Genomic DNA, 17,577 nt, shown 5'->3' with positions numbered 1-17,577 from the left:
CCCCCCAAAAAAAATAATCATGTGACCCGCGAGTGCTGTTCTGCTTCCCCCCCCCCAATTAATTATCAGCTAATCACATGTTACCCGCAAGCGCTGCCCTCCTCTTCCTCCTGTTTGTTGCAGACGCCGGAACTCTGTACTGTGCTGTATCCCTATGCCCGGGCTGCAAAAGATAAACAAAATAAACTTTAAAGCACCTTCCTACGTGGGCCTCACAGTCCAGCGATGCGAGCCTCACGCTCTTCCTTGTGACGCTACGTCGGAGAGCCGTCACCGGCCGCAACTGGAGGCGGCTTCTTACATGACAGCGCGCCCAACCTATCTGCGGCCAAGGCGGACCATCGCTGCGGCCGGTGATAGGCTGACGGCTCGCCGATGTTCCCATCCTCAGGAAGCAAGTCTCGACCAACGGGGGAACGTAGGAAGGTGCGTTAAAGTTTATTTTGTTTATCTTTTGCAGCCCAGACATAGGAGTACAGCGCAGTATAGAGGTCAGCGCCGGCGGCCGCAACAAACAGGAGGACGAGGAGGACAGCGCTTGTGGGTGACATGTGATTAGTACCCCGATGGGGACAGCGCTGAGCTGATAATTAACTGGGGGGGGGGGGGGGCAGAACAGCGCTCGCGGGTCACATAAAATTAGTACCCCAATGGGGACAGCGCAGCGCTGAGCTGATAATTATTGGGGGGGGGGGGCAGAACAGCGCTCGTGGGTCACATATGATTAGTTCCCCGATGTGGGCGCAGTGCTGGGTTGATAATTAATTTATTCCCGAGGGGGAGGGGCCAAACCGGTATTGCGATAGGGGGAAAATTCATATGGTGCAGGACAAAAATTTCGGTATTTGGTAGGAACCATTTTACCGCCCAGCACTACTTGGGGAGGCACTGATCCGTCCACCTCCTCCACAGGTACAATCACCAGCTGTTTGTGCAGCCCCTGGGTCATCTCTGTCTTCTGGGTGACCACCTGCATCTCCTGTATCCCCAGCTGATCCTCCAGTGATGGACTGGACGCGGCCCCCCAACCTTCTCTCACGAACTTCTCATCTGTGACCAATAAACGGCACAGGACAAGACCACAGCCCGGGACGCGACAACAGCATAGGACAAGACAACCCCATGGGACCTTGTAAGGACATGAGCCATGTCCCATACTCTCTAGGTTGCTTTCTCACTACTGCCCGTCAGTAGCGGATCCGTTGGAAGATAGCGGAAGAAAAAATTGGGCTTGGGACGTCTTTTTCTTCTACTGAAGTGAATGGGATCCTCTGTGCCCATTATGCCTCCCGTTAGGCTCCATTACAATAACGGACGTTAATGGACAAACTAAAAAGAGAGCCTTATATCCGATAGTAACGGAGCTTGATCTATAGCGTGAAAGTAGCCTAAGTGGTCACAGAGGAGGTCAGAGGCCACGTCCAGTCCATCACCGGGGCCCACAACACTGTGCCATAGCCTGGGGACACATCACCTGCTGTATGTTAATGGTGATAATATTCCTCCTTGTATACTGGTATTATTAGTAATATTGATCTCAGTATACAGGATTTGGTCAGTAACAGTATGATGGCAGCCCTCTCTGGAGTAATGTCTGATTTTCATCAATGTATTTGTTATAACATTTGTCCATTTCAACTTATTTCAGTGAGCATTATGATTTAGGGCCCCTCCTTCTCTCATAAAGGTCCCAGCAGGACTATCCCCTCCAGCTGATCCAGTTGTCTCCTCTTCTCCTCCAGCTGATCCAGTTGTCTCCTCTTCTCCTCCAGCTGATCCAGTTGTCTCCTCTTCTCCTCCAGCTGATCCAGTTGTCTCCTCTTCTCCTCCAGCTGATCCAGTTGTCTCCTCTTCTCCTCCAGCTGATCCAGTTGTCTCCTCTTCTCCTACAGCTGATCCAGTTGTCTCCTCTTCTCCTACAGCTGATCCAGTTGTCTCCTCTTCTCCTACAGCTGATCCAGTTGTCTCCTCTTCCTCTTCTCCTCCAGCTGATCCAGTTGTCTCCTCTTCCTCTTCTCCTACAGCTGATCCAGTTGTCTCCTCTTCCTCTTCTCCTCCAGCTGATCCAGTTGTCTCCTCTTCCTCTTCTCCTCCAGCTGATCCAGTTGTCTCCTCTTCCCCTCCTCCTCCGGCTGATCCAGTTGTCTCCTCTTCTCCTCCAGCTGATCCAGTTGTCTCCTCTTTCCCTTCTCCTCCAGCTGATCCAGTTGTCTCCTCTTCCCCTCCTCCTCCGGCTGATCCAGTTGTCTCCTCTTCCCCTCCTCCTCCGGCTGATCCAGTTGTCTCCTCTTCTCCTGAATGACCCCCAAGGATGGACAAGGACAGGAATGAGATGACTAAGAGAATATTACACTTCACCTTGGAGATCCTCCACCTGCTGACCGGAGAGGTGAGGTGACCCATCTACATTTCCACCATTGTTGTCCCCATCTACATTTCCACCATTGTTGTCCCCATCTACATTTCCACCATTGTTGTCAACATCTACATTTCCACCATTGTTGTCAACATCTACATTTCCACCATTGTTGTCCCCATCTACATTTCCACCATTGTTGTCCCCCATCTACATTTCCATCATTGTTGTCCCCATCTACATTTCCATCATTGTTGTCCCCCATCTACATTTCCACCATTGTTGTCCCCCCATCTACATTTCCTCCATTGTTGTCCCCCCATCTACATTTCCTCAATTGTTGTCCCCATCTACATTTCCTCCACTGTTGTCCCCCATCTACATTTCCTCCATTGTTGTCCCCCCATCTACATTTCTACCATTGTTGCCCCCCCATCTACATTTCTACCATTGTTGTCCCCCCATCTACATTTCTACCATTGTTGTCCCCCCATCTACATTTCTACCATTGTTGCCCCCCCATCTATATTTCCACCATTGTTGTCCCCCCATCTACATTTCTACCATTGTTGTCCCACCATCTACATTTCTACCATTGTTGTCCCCCCCATCTACATTTCCACCATTGTTGTCCCCCCCATCTACATTTCCACCATTGTTGGCCCCCCATCTACATTTCCACTATTGTTGTCCCCATCTTTGGAGCCGCTCTATGTTCTGGATGTCTCTTTGTTGGTGAGGTCTCCAGAACTGACCCCAGTATTCCAGATGTGCTCACTAGAGCTCTATACAGGGGGCACAATCTCCTCTTTGTAGTGGGGGAGGAATACTGGGGTCAGTCCCCTCATTGTCTCTCTCCATACACAGGATTACACCATAGTGAAGAAGACATGGGGGGAGTGTATGGCCCCCAGCAGCCATCTCCATGAGTCAGGAGGACGGAGCAGGGCCCGGGGCAACATCACGGAGCCCCCACCTCACTCACTGATACATGAGAAGAAGATCCTAGAACTCACCCACAGGATCACTGAGCTGCTGACTAGAGAGGTGACCCTGCTGGGACATTATACAGTAATGGAGGGGTCTGGTGATGATTAGAGACGTGACACTGCTGGGACATTATACAGTAATGGAGGGGTCTGGTGATGATTAGAGAGGTGACACTGCTGGGACATTATACAGTAATGGAGGGGTCTGGTGATGACTGGAGAGGTGACACTGCTGGGACATTATACAGTAATGAAGGGGTCTGGTGACTGGAGAGGTGACACTGCTGGGACATTATACAGTAATGGAGGGTTCTGGTGATGACTGGAGAGGTGACACTGCTGGGACATTATACAGTAATTGAGGGGTCTGCTGATGACTGGAGAGGTGACACTGCTGGGACATTATACAGTAATGAAGGGGTCTGGTGATGACTGGAGAGGCGACACTGCTGGGACATTATATAGTAATGGAGGGGTCTGGTGATGACTGGAGAGGTGACACTGCTGGACATTATACAGTAATGGAGGGGTCTAGTGATGACTGGAGAGGTGACCCTGCTGGGACATTATACAGTAATGGAGGGGTCTAGTGATGACTGGAGAGGTGACCCTGCTGGGACATTATACAGTAATGGAGGGGTCTGGTGATGATTAGAGAGGTGACACTGCTGGACATTATACAGTAATGGAGGGGTCTGGTGATGATTAGAGAGGTGACACTGCTTGGACATTATACAGTAATGGAGGGGTCTGGTGATGATTGGAGAGGTGACACTGCTGGGACATTATACAGTAATGGAGGGGTCTGGTGATGATTGGAGAGGTGACACTGCTGGGACATTATACAGTAATGGAGGGGTCTGGTGATGATTAGAGAGGTGACACTGCTGGGACATTATACAGTAATGGAGGGGTCTGGTGATGATTAGAGAGGTGACCCTGCTGGGACATTATACAGTAATGGAGGGGTCTGGTGATGACTGGAGAGGTGACACTGCTGGGACATTATACAGTAATGGAGGGGTCTGGTGATGATTAGAGAGGTGACACTGCTGGGACATTATACAGTAATGGAGGGGTCTGGTGATGATTAGAGAGGTGACACTGCTGGGACATTATACAGTAATGGAGGGGTCTGGTGATGACGGTATCATTGTGTGTCAGGTTCCTATAAGGTGTCAGGATGTGGCGGTCTATTTCTCCATGGAGGAGTGGGAGTATATAGAAGGACACAAGGATCTGTACCAGGACATAGTCATGATGGAGGATCACCGGCCCCTCACATCACAAGGTGAGAAGAGACATATATATAGAGAGAGAGAGATCACTCTCACTACCTAGTAACATAGAAATCTATGCAGCACTGATGTATTCATTCCCTGTGTGTTCTCTACAGATGGAGCCATTGATAGAAATCCACCCGAGAGGTGTCCCCGCCCTCTGTATTCCCAGGACTGTGCAGAGGGAAATGTCCCAGAGAAGCATCAGGTAGATGGCGCTAAAGTCTTCCCCAAAAAATATGACCATAAACTTATTAAAGGGAACCAATCATCAGATTTGACCCTATATAACGCTTGGCAAAGCGTTATATAGGGTAAAATCTTTATTTTCACTATTCCCGGGGGACGCTCCTGCCCCCAGGGATGGTGAAGATATGAAGTTATAAACTAGTCACCGCCGCCGCCGTAAGTAGTCACCTGGGCGGGGAGCTCTTCTCACCTACTCCCGTTCTTCGGCCGGCAGCGATGCCCCCTCCGCTTGATTGATGGGCCACGTCATCACTCTGCTTCGTCTGTTCAGTGATCGGAACAATGACGCGGCCCATCAATCAAGCGGAGGGGGCGTCGCTGCCGGCCGAAGAACGAGAGTAGATGAGAAGAGCTCCCCGCCCAGGTGACTACTTACGGCGGCGGCGGTGACTAGTTTATAACTTCATATCTTCACCATCCCTGGGGGCAGGAGTGTCCCCTGGGAATGGTGAAAATAAAGATTTTACCCTATATAACGCTTTGCCAAGCGTTATATAGGGTCAAATCTGATGATTGGTTCCCTTTAAACCTAAATTCATGTAATTTTTTGCTTGTTTATTTAGGGTGAAAATCTGATGGATATAAAGTTTGAGGTTATAGATGAACCAGAAGAGGAGACTAATTTCCAGGCCGATCAGCAGTGTAAGGAGGGGGAGATTTTTGTTGGTTGTAAAGAAAAATGAAGGGGGTGGGGTGGAGGGTCCCCTATCTATGACTGCACTCATCATCTGATCATTACATGCAAATAATCTAATCCCTACAGATGGAGTCATTGATAGAAATCCACCCGAGAGGTGTCCCCGCCCTCTGTATTCCCAGGACTGTCCAGAGGGAAATGTCCCAGAGAAGCATCAGGTAGATGAGGCTGATCCTATATCTCTATAGGGGGGTCCTGCAGTCATAGATTTTGGGGGTCTCTGTTGCTCCTCCTGTCTGCTGTATTGTAGTGAATTGTTCTATATGTCACATCAGGGGGGAGATCTGACTAATAATAAGGTGGAGGATGAAGAAGAGAGGATGAGGGGCCATAACCCGTGTATGAGGGAAGTGAAGGAGGAAGTTCCAGATGTTACCCCAGGTATGTAATAATTCCAGGAGGTGTTACCCCAGGTATGAAATACAGGACTTATCGCCCCTTCATGTATTACATTACAGTTAAAATGGAAGCAGATATTAAAAACTCTATTATTGAGTGTTAGGGCCATGCACAGAAATACTCTCACTAACACGTGTACCCTTTGGCATGAGGTTATTAATAGTCTGAGGAATGTTCTGCCTCGCTGAATGTACTTGGGCACACAAATAATCAAGATCTGCTGCTGAGACCCGACTAATGGCCTCCCAGAGGTGCTGGATGGGAGACAAGTCTGGAGACACTGCCGGTCATGGTAGCACGTCTAGGCTATGCAGGCTGCTCACAAGGACACGTAGGAGATAGGACAGTACCACTGGCCCCACGATGAAATCGATGTATCGCCGAGGTGGAAGTGTTCCTGGAACGAAGACTAGAGGACTCCAGTTACCTCTACATTATGCCAACCCACACCATAATCCTGGGAGAAGGATCGGTGAGAGGTTTCCTCAAGGTGTTCTTCATGGTGTTTCCCTCTTCATGGTGTTGCCTATATAATCTCCAGATCAATCTTCATCTATCGTATCTAAGATAAAAGTAGGACTCATCGTTGAAGAGGATAGACCTCCATTCCGGCCTCCATTGTCGTCTTGCTTTGCAGTATGAAAGCTTTTTTAGAGCCATTGAACACTTGTATCTGGATGTCTGCCTCATAGCCTGTCGTGCAGGCGCCTTCTTTTTTTGAAAGAAAGAATGAAAGGGGGTCTCAACCATACAATAAATATGATCTAGTAAACCGGGGGTGCTACCTACAGTGACTAAGCACATCATATAGCAAAAGAGAAAAAAAAGAAACACCGTATTACAGTGCACACCCAACATGTATAACAATCAATACTCTTTATTGTACAAAAAATAACATTAACTTACATCACACTCTAATGTAGACAAGGACATCTAAAAATATTTAAAAAGACCCATAAAAGGGACCTAGTACAACACGGGGAGGGGCCATGAACCCCCTCACCCCAGGTCCTGTCCTGCAATGATAGCCAAGGATACCAACAATGCTGCTACTACAAAGTGCAGTGAAAATAGATATACCTAAAGTACACTAAAACCCAAAGTACAATATACTAGAGTTGACCAAACAATATAGGAATACAGGGTAAGCGTACAAAATAAATATACATATAAGCATGAATAATGAGGTAGCAAACCGCAGACAGAAGAGCAGCTGAGTATAAAGGTGCAGGACAGGACCTCCGGACCCCATGCGTTCCGTCACACCAAGGTGACTTCCTCAGGGAAGTTCACAACTAATATAAAGGGTTCTATACAACGGGAGGGTTCTATACAATGGGACATACTTATTAACCAAGTTAAACAATCAGGACATGGGAGGAGGGGAGGCATCCTTCCACGCCATAATCGCCACCTTGCGAGCACAAACTAGCAAGAAACAAAGGATGAGGCGCCTATGGGAGCCCTATTCTAGAACATTAATTAAACCCAATGAGCAAACCACAGGGGTTAGAACAAAGGGAAACTCCAAATGGTCTACCAAAAACTACATTACAGCTCTCCGAAAGGGAACCACACAGGGGCAGCTCCATAAAGTGTGCAAAAAGGAGCCTCTATCAACCTGACAACGAAAGTAAATATCCGAGGAGGAAACACCAATACGGAAGAGTCTGACCAGGGTATAAAACAAATGTAAAATACATCTAGACTGGATAAGCATATCACGGGCACTAACCACCATTGAGTAATACGTCTCCGCAACCTCCCTCCACTGTTCCTCAGAGAGGTCCGGCAGGTCCTCAACCCACTTCAGAAAGGATAAAGCAAAGGGATTGGGGCCAACAGATTGAAGCAGAGCATACACTTGTGTCAGCGGCTTAGAAAGGTTGGTGGTACCCTGGAGCAACTTCACCTCAGAAAAGGCCGGGGTCACATCAAGAGAGCCAAATTGTGTCTGGACCGCATGTCTCAACTGAAGGTACCGAAAGTGGGCACTCCACAGAACATGAAAACTCACTCAATTCTTGAAAAGAAGGAAAATTGCCAAATAAATGAACAGCAAATTTGACTCCATGTGAGCGCCTAGAGCCAGCGGCCTTCCACTCGTGCTCAAGATGAGGATTGCCCCAAGGAGGTGCCCAAGAACACACTGCTGGTTGCGGAAAACGCCCAGACACCACTGACCATACTGCAGCCACAGTTTTAATAGGAGATAATAACCTAGAAGCAGGAGTATATCTGTACAAGACATTAGTGAGAGATTCATACGAACCCAAAAGAGCACCCGCCAGAGCCGTAGACACATTAGAGAGATCCGGTTGCTCCACCAGGCAGCGTACACAAGCTGGGACGCTAAGAAATACCGTATTTATCGGTGTATAACACGCACTTTTTAGGCTAAAATTTTTAGCCTAAAGTCTGTGTGCGTGTTATACGCCGATACACCCCCAGGAAAGGCAGGGGGAGGTGGCCGTCGCTGCCCGCTTCTCTCCCCCTGCCTTTCCTGGGGTCTAGAGCGCTGCTGTCGGCCCTTTTCACCCCCTGGTTATCGGCGCCGCTGCCCGTTCTGTCCCCCTGACTATCGGTGCCGGCGCCGATAGCCAGGGAGAGAGAAGCGGCGCCGACAGCCAGGGGGAGAGAAGGGGCAGCGGCACCCATTGCCGGCGCCGCTGCCCCGTTGCCTCCCCCCATCCCCGGTAGCATAATTACCTGAGTCCGGTCCGTGCTGCTCCGCTGCTCCAGGCCTCCGTCGTGCGTCCCCGGCGTCATTGCTATGCACGGCGCGGCGCATGACGTCAGAGCGCTGCGCCGTTCAGCGCATAGCAATGACGCCGGGGACGCACGACGGAGGCCTGGAGCAGCGGAGCAGCGCGGACCGGACTCAGGTAATTATGCCACCGGGGATGGGGGGAGGCAACGGGGCAGCGGCGCCGGCAATGGGTGCCGCTGCCCCTTCTCTCCCCCTGGCTGTCGGCGCCGCTTCTCTCTCCCTGGCTATCGGCCCCAGCAATGGGGCGCCGGTACCGATAGGGGGACAGAACGGGCAGCGGCGCCGATAACCAGGGGGTGAAAAGGGCCGACAGCAGCGCTCTAGACCCCAGGAAAGGCAGGGGGAGAGAAGCGGGCAGCGACGGCCTCTCTCCCCCTGCCTTTCCTGGGGGTGTATCGGGGTATACACGCGCACACACGCACCCTCATTTTTTCATGGATATTTGGGTAAAAAACTTTTTTTACCCAAATATCCGTGGTAAAATGAGGGTGCGTGTTATAGGCCGGTGCGTGGTATACCCCGATAAATACGGTAATTGTATAAATTTGGATCCACTAGAGCACCCCGCTGCTGAGGTGCCAGGAGGAATGCCTGACCCAGTCGTGGAGGTTTATCTTGCCAAAAGAAGGATCTTGTGAGACCACTCAGCTTTACATAAAATCTCTTAGGAGGAACCACAGGTGACGGATGGAATAGATAAAGAAACTTAGGGAGATAAATCATTTTAAAGATAATAATCCTACCAGCTAACGATAAGGGTAGAGACGACCATGCCTGCAAACGGGTAGCCGTAGAGGAGACAACCGGATCCAAATTCAGAGCTAAATAGTCCCCAAGACATGCTGAGACCTCAACCCTCAAATACTTAAACTGAGTAACCACCCGGAGACCATTGGGGAAAGAAGGGGGAAGAACAGCAGCCTGAGTCAACGGCATCAGAGTGGACTTTGACCAGTTGACCCACAGGCCCAAAAAATAACCAAACCAAGGAGCCATCCACATCAGCCAAGTAGACCACGATATGCTCTGCATACATGGATACCTTCTCCAATGAACCCCTGCTCAACCCACATATAGAAGGGGAAGCTCTAATGGCCGCCACCAGGGGCTCCACTGCTATAGCAAACAAAAAGGGCGACAATGGGCCCCCCTGGCACGTACCCCTACTCAATGGAAACGACTGAAACATCCAGATTGGTACAAATCCTAGCCCTAGGGCTATCATACAACTACTGCACCCATGCTCTAAACTTCGGCCAAAACCTAAGAACATGCAACAAACACCAAAGGTAATGCCACTCAACAATCAAAGGCTTTATATACATCTAAACTAACTACATAACCCGGAGAAACCTCACCCTCAGCAATATTAAGTTATAATTGTTTAACATTAATATCTATGGCCCTACCAGGCATAAACCCTGTCTGGTCAAGATGAACGACAGCAGTAGTGACCCTCCTAAGCCAATTAGCCAGTATTTTAATATTAACATTAGGAAGGGAAATGGGACAGTAGGAATCCGGCAAAGTCGGATCCTTACCTGGCTTAGAAAGAACTACAATGAGGGCCTCTCGCATAGAGTACGGCAACATCCCAGACTCTGAAGCAACTCTAAAACGATTCAGCATAATGGGCACCAGTCGCTCCGCATTCATCCTGTACCAGTCCCCAACCGTACCATCCAAACCCGGTGTCTTCCCCTTAGGTAAAGTAGCAATAGCAAGCATAACCTCCTCCGCAGTAAAGGGGGCATCTAAAGCATCCACCTGAGCCGGTAACAAAGGAGTAAGCGACAAGTCTCTTAGAAAGAATACAAGACCCATCGGAATATCTGTAATCTGGAATGAGTACAACGAGCTATAAAAATCCCTAAACACACTGTCAATAGTTATTGGTTCAGACACCAGCACCCCATTCACACCCCAGATACAAGGATTGGAAACCATACGTCTACTTTCTCTAGCCAAATACGCCAGCAACTTCCCATTTTTGTCCCCAAACTCGAAAAGGGCAGCCTCTCTATCCACCATCCTCTTTTATACTCTCTCCTTCTGCAGGATCAAGAGAGCCCTCTGCGCCTTAGCCCACTCCTGCTCCGTCTCAGGAGAGAGACTCCCCACCGCCTCCAGCACCCCAATATCAATCTGAAAAGCCCTCTCCCTAGCAGAATAAGCAGCTCTCTGTCCCGCCACCCCAGTCATAAAAGCACCGCTCACATGAGCCTTATAAGCATTCCATTGCACCAATTTGTTAGGATGCGAACCATTGTGTTCCCAAAAACAGGTAGGTGCCTCCAGTAACCCAGCCGTCACCACCTCCTTCTGAAGCCAGCCAGGATGCATTCACCAGACCCAATCTCAAAGTAAGAACAAGGGCTGAGTGGTCAGAGATCCCCCTACTGGTGTATGTAATGTACCATAAAAAGAAGATCTTCCGAAGAGAATGCAAGATCGATCCTGGAAAACTATTTATGGACCGGAGAATAAAAGAAGACTGGGTCAGATGGATGCTTCCAGCGCTAAACTTCCAGCGCTAATCAGTGAGAGACAACGCCGCACTCCAGGGGAGAGGATCTGGGAACGCATTAAAATCACATAGGAAAAGAAGAGGAAGAGAGGGAAATGTTCACAGCCTAGCCATAATACAGTCCAACACATCCACACGGAATTGAGGGGGGAGGAACATAAACAGAGGCCACATTAAAACTAAAGGCATGTAAGGAGCAATTAATAACAACAAACTTACCAAACTGGTCACAGGCCACCTGAGAAACCACCAACTGAAGGGACTTAGACTCCAAAATAGACACCCCATGAGCAGATGTAGAGTGATACCCTCTCGCAATTCACACCCTAAGACCTTCTGACCCACAATATGGGTTTCTTGTAAGCAAATAAAATGCGGGGAGTGTAGTTTCACAAAGTCAAGACAGAGAGCCCTTTTAAATTTGGAATTAAGACCTGACATTCCAACTTACCACTTTGTGACCCCATTTTTTCCATAGAGCACAGGTTAAGGGAAAAAGCGCATAGCGCAGGCAACCAGCAAGATGGGTTCCTCAGGCACATAAACCACATCCACTCAAACAGAATGGGCACAAAAACAAGAGACAAAACAGACAAGAAAACTAATGCAAAAAAGAACAGCAGCATCCCCAACAAAACTCTAACACTGAGAACATGTGCAGACCTAGACCCTATACACTAACCGATTGGCAGTAGCAAGAACACCAACCGAAACAGCCCACCCCCACCTGCCCAACCCCAACTGACTCAGTAGGCCAACTCGCTACACAACCCCCTAAATGGGAACCCCTATCCAGGAGGTAGCAGTCCACAGTTCTTATACACTCAGGCAGGCCCTAACCCATGGCCTAACTCCCTACCCTAACTAAAGAAGAGGGTACAGGAGAAAACTGGCACAGGCTCGCCACCTGATCAGTCTGAAGAAGCTACTGGAGGAGTTGCATCTACCCAATGCAGTGCTTCAGCCAGAGATGTGAAGAACCTTGTTGTCGCACCATCCACCACCCGGAGGCGAGCCGGAAACATTATGGCATAACAATATCCCTTGGTACGGAGGTGAAGGCGTACTTCAGTGAACTTGATTCTCTGTTTTCGTTGCTCCACTAAGAAATCTGGGTAAAAGAAACTCTGCTGTCATTAAATCGCGCCTCCCCGTTAATGCGGACAGCTCGCAGGATAGCATCCAGATCTCTAAAGTGAAGCAATTTCTAGAAACTGTCTAGGAGGAGCTCCAGGAAGGGGGGAGGGGTGGGGGAGGTTGTCTGCCCGGCACCCTAAATGCCCTCTTCACAGTGAAGTATGGTGAGAAGGTATCAGCCGGCAGCATTTCGGACACCAAGAAAGCCACAGGGTCTGAGCCGTTCGCTTTCTTCTGCAGGCCCACCACATGGATATTATTGCCCCTGAGACGGCTTTCCATGTCATCAGCTCTGTCCAGGACACTTTTAACTTGTCGCTGTAAGGACGCCATCTGCTCATGCAGAGGCTGAAGAGTATCCTCAACCGCAGAGACCCGGCACTCCACCTTGTCAGTGCACTCACACAATTTTTGCATCTCGTGGCGAAGGATCACAAACTCTTGTGGAAGCTCATCCACCATGGAAACCATCAGAGTCTGACAGGACGTAAAGGCCGCAAGCAACTCCGCAAACTTCTGATCAATGGATGGAGATGGCTCCTGCGACTGCCGCCCCAGCTCCTCCGGAGGCCTGGAGAATTGCCTAAGAGTCTGGACAGCATGAGCGGAGACCTTGGAAACCTAAGGCATAGGTATACATGAGTCTCTCCGGGAGTGCCCGCTAGCCTGAGAGTGCCCCTCATCCGAAGAAGCATCATCCTCCGTGGACTACCTGGCAGCCTCAGCAGCTTGTTTAGACTTTTTGGACTTTCTCCTCGGGCCGCCCATGACTGCAGCGCCAGACAAGAGCAGAGAACTGGAGGTAAATATAGGCCCTGCACCACAGGTCCCAGCAGCACACACAGTCCGCAAATGAGATGTAGAGGACAAGCACCACAGCTAGCAATAGAGACAGCTAGAACAGGCAGAGTACCACAAGTCACAGCGGTTCCACTAGTGCCAGGCAACAGAAGCAAAATTCACAGCTGCACACCATAGATGCTACGATAGCAGGCGAAGCACCACAAGTCCCAGCGGGACTCAGTGACAGGTAATCACCGTCGCCTCAACGCTCCGCCATCACTGCCGACAGCCGCTCTGGAAGAGCACCGGAGTCCCACAGTATCCGGATTCCAGGTAGGTGAGTTGGAGCCTAGGGGTACTCTCAAAACAGGATAATTTGAGCTGGGATATCCAACTCAGCTCTCTATCCAGGCCACGTCGTGCAGGTGCCTTCTAATGATTTGTGTAGACGCCGTTTAGTTCTCTAAGCTCGGTATATGAACCCGCTCAGTACAGAAGAGATTATACTATGCGCCATTCCTCTAATCTGATGGTTCACCTCTGTGCTCCTGTTACTATCATTCCAGTTCGTTGTCGATCTCCCAACCAAGATGGGCAGAGAGAGTTGCGACTCTGTCCCTTCCTTTTGGTTTCCGTCCTTATTAATAGGGCGCATCGAACCATACGTTACTAAGTTGCAGGGCATAGCGAAGTCAAAGTAACAACAGCACAGTATGAAAGTCGGGTATACAGTCAGGGCATAAAAGGGTTACCAAACAACAGCGATAGGAGCACTAACAGGAAATGCACAAGCAAACCTATAATCAGGGTCAAACCAGCCAAGTCAGTAACAGAGAGAGCGGTGTGGTACAGAATGCAAGAATTACGAGATATATAAGGGTGGATAGCAAACTAGAGCCAGAGAACAGGGAACGTTTCCTTATCACCGGGAAGGAAATGATTAGAGTGCTGCTTAAAGAGGCACTGTCATTGTTAAAAACTTTTCATATATTGCAGGACTCTTTATAATATGACATTTCACAATATACACCTGTTAAAAAAAATTAAAATTTTCACCTGAAATTCAAGCTCAAAATAGCCGCCACTAGGGGTCGCCTGTCTTTTTAGCCAGACAGACTAGACTAGATTTTACAGCATACTGGATACCGGCCGTAAAGCATATCGGTATCCAGTATAGGAGATTTCTATTGAGTGTATACAAAACTACAGATAAAGGATGTGTGGACATGCTGGGAGCTGTAGTTTTACAACAGCTGGAGGCAACACTGCTCTAACACAGTTATTTACAAACACTGCAGCTTCAGTTGTTACTAAAGTACAACTCCCAGCATGCTGAAATAGTCAAAGCTTTCTCGGACTCCTGAATGACAAAGAAGTTGATCAGACATTCAGGAGTCTGTGAAAGATGAATGACACGCATAGTGACAGCTATGCTGATTAGCATCCAGCTTTACTGAGAGAAGATAAAACAGAACATGTATTCATAAAAATGCTGCTGTACTTTTATCTAAAAAATCCTTGCACTAATTTTATAAAGATCTATTCTTATATTTATACATTTTATCCTGTTATGAATTCACCATAATGTCTTCTGATTAATGCAGGCAAGCTCCAAGCATCTTCCTCTGTGTAACATGACACAGCATAAAACCAGAGAGGAAAGGGTTACAGAGTAGAGAATACTGATTGGCTGACTGCCCAGGCTTGCTCCTGTGAGGGAGACTGACTGACACGCCCCCTCCAGCCCAGACTGACACGCCCCCTCCAGCCCAGACTGACACGCCCCCCTCCAGCCCAGACTGACACGCCCCCTCCAGCCTGCACAATGATAAAGTAACTCACCAGCAGATAAATGCTTATATCTCTGGATATATAGGTCCGAGACACATAAAAAATATATGCACATGATCAGGATTGGGGCCTGAGTAACATATCACTTTTTCTTTTTTTTGCACTATGACAGGTACGCTTTAAATAAGCCTGGTCAAGAGGGTGGGAAAGCTAAGGACGGATATGATTGGCCAGTTGCCCACACCTCTTGATTGGCGATAGCTACCTGCATATGTCTTTTTCTTTTGTATATATTATAACCCAATTTATACACACTATAAAACAATTGATATATATAAATATATATAATATGAAAGCTGCATGAATGTTTTCAGTCAGATAGAATGGTGTCAATTTTGGAAAAAAAAATTTAATCCATTTTAACCCCAACAGAAAATCCCAGTAAGAATTCTGAGGGAAACTTCATGTTATCTGTGAATGATAAAGGAGAAGATGGAGAGATCATGGAGCGCTCCTCAGGAGAAGATGGAGAGATCATGGAGCGCTCCTCAGGAGAAGATGGAGAGATCATGGAGCGCTCCTCAGGACAAGATGGAGAGATCATGGATCGCCCCTCAGGACAAGATGGAGAGATCATGGATCGCCCCTCAGGAGAAGATGGAGAGATCATGGAGCGCTCCTCAGGACAAGATGGAGAGATCATGGAGCGCTCCTCAGGAGAATATGGAGAGATCATGGAGCGCTCCTCAGGACAAGATGGAGAGATCATGGAGTGCTGCTCAGGAGAAGATGGAAAGATCATGGAGCGCTCCTCAGGACAAGATGGAGAGATCATGGAGCGCTGCTCAGGAGAAGATGGAAAGATCATGGAGCGCCCCTCAGGAGAAGATGGAGAGATCATGGAGCGCCCCTCAGGAGAAGATGGAGGGATCATGGAGCGCTCCTCAGGAGAAGACCTCCTTACCCCTAATGTCCATCCAGATCTATCAGATAATAATCCCCCTGATCATGGGGAACCTTCTCCTCACCAACCGCACATTGTTACCACAAGGACAGAGAAGAAAAGGATTCAATGTGATGAATGTGGGAAATGGTTTACAAAAACAGCTATTTATACACACAGAAGAAATCACACAGGAGAGAAGCCATATTCATGTTCAGAATGTGAAAGATGTTTTTTATATAGATCAGAGCTTATTACACATGCAAGAAGTCACACTGGAGAAAAGCCATTTCCATGTTCTGAATGTGGGAAATGTTTTTTAAGTAAAGCACAGCTTGTAATCCATGAGAGAAATCACACAGGAGAGAAGCCGTATTCATGCTCAGAATGTGGGAAATGTTTTACAGATAAAGCAACTTGTGTTAGACATGAAACATGTCACACAGGAGTAAAGCCATATCCATGCCCGATATGTGGGAAATTTTTTACACGTAAATCATATCTTGCTGTACATGAGAGATGTCACGCGGGAGAAAAGCCACATTCATGTTCAGAATGTGGAAAACGTTTTACAGATAAATCAAGTCTTGTTAGACATGAGAGAACTCACAAAAGAGAGACACCATATTTATGTTCAGAATGTGGGAAGTATTTCACAGATAAATCAAGTCTTATTAGACATTCCAGAAGCCACACAGGGGAGAAGCCATATTCATGTTCTGAATGTGAGAAATCTTTTACACGTAAATCGCATCTTGTAATACATAAGAAAAGTCACACAGGAGTGAAACCATATTCTCGTTCAAAATGTGAAAAAATATCTTCTTAAAACTAAAGAGTAACAGAGAAGAGAAGCCATTTTTTATGTGGACATATTAACCTCTTTAATATATATATATATATATATATATATATATATATATATGTGTGTGTGTATATATGTATATTCAGTATACAAAAGTAATGGGGTTGATAAAATAAACAATTTTAAATTACATTTATTCCCTTCTGTTTTATTAAACTCCAGATACAGCCCCTTTTGCTATAAACTTCCTTTGTTTATTATAAAATCCCATTTACACTACATTACAAGAGTGGTCCCGGTAAGGTCCCTGGTGCCAAGAACCTGGGATACAGGCAGGAGTGGCAAGCTGATGATGTAGGTGGAGGTAGCGTAGCAGAGCACAGGCAGAGGGGTCAGACAGAGGCAGGGTCACAATAGAAGGCAAAGATCAGACACTGTCACTATTAGTGAACTACAATCAGGCACCAGAGGAGGAGCGACCTTACATAGGTGGTACCTGGCAGAGATTGGAGAGGGAAGGGAATCGGGAATCGTTGGCTCATCATTAGTTGGGGCTGAGATCAGGAATGACAGAAAATATTTAGAGAAGTAGAAACTTGGAACAAACCTGAAACTGATGCTTTGGATAGGGGATAAAATATCTAGGGGCAGAGTACTCCTTTAAGCCTTAATGGTATTAAGCTCTGAGCTGGAGGCCGTGATTGTGACATCACGCCCCCCCTTGTGACATCACGCCACGCCCCCTCCCATGGACATGAATGGAGGGGGCATGACGTGATGTCACGAGGGGGCGTGGCAATTACATCACAACCACTGGCAGTGGAAGGTGCTGCAGGAGATCGAGGATAAGA

General features: G+C 48.0%; 1 protein-coding gene across 1 annotated transcript; it reads left to right on the top strand.

Annotated features, from left to right (window-relative positions):
* The first annotated feature begins 627 nt into the window (after positions 1-627).
* LOC130297959 (oocyte zinc finger protein XlCOF8.4-like) lies at positions 628-17,304 on the top strand. The gene is made up of 8 exons (XM_056550828.1): positions 628-2,389; positions 3,224-3,403; positions 4,510-4,636; positions 4,742-4,833; positions 5,438-5,516; positions 5,638-5,729; positions 5,847-5,952; positions 15,411-17,304. Exons 1-8 carry the CDS (start codon positions 2,312-2,314, stop codon positions 16,748-16,750), a joined length of 2,094 nt encoding a protein of 697 aa, XP_056406803.1. The 5' UTR covers positions 628-2,311; the 3' UTR covers positions 16,751-17,304.
* The last annotated feature ends 273 nt before the right edge of the window (positions 17,305-17,577 follow it).

Source organism: Hyla sarda, assembly GCF_029499605.1.
Source record: "Hyla sarda isolate aHylSar1 chromosome 1 unlocalized genomic scaffold, aHylSar1.hap1 SUPER_1_unloc_12, whole genome shotgun sequence".
NCBI classification, from domain to species: domain Eukaryota; kingdom Metazoa; phylum Chordata; class Amphibia; order Anura; family Hylidae; genus Hyla; species Hyla sarda.
This window is presented reverse-complemented; position numbering and strand designations above follow the sequence as displayed.

Excerpts from the sequence above, each read along its gene's own strand:
- LOC130297959 (XM_056550828.1), top strand. The coding sequence starts at position 2,312 with ATGGACAAGGACAGGAATGAGATGACTAAGAGAATATTACACTTCACC. Across the intron at positions 4,834-5,437 it reads ATGTCCCAGAGAAGCATCAG|GGTGAAAATCTGATGGATAT; the intron begins GTAGATGGCGCT and ends TTGTTTATTTAG. Across the intron at positions 5,953-15,410 it reads AGTTCCAGATGTTACCCCAG|AAAATCCCAGTAAGAATTCT; the intron begins GTATGTAATAAT and ends TAACCCCAACAG.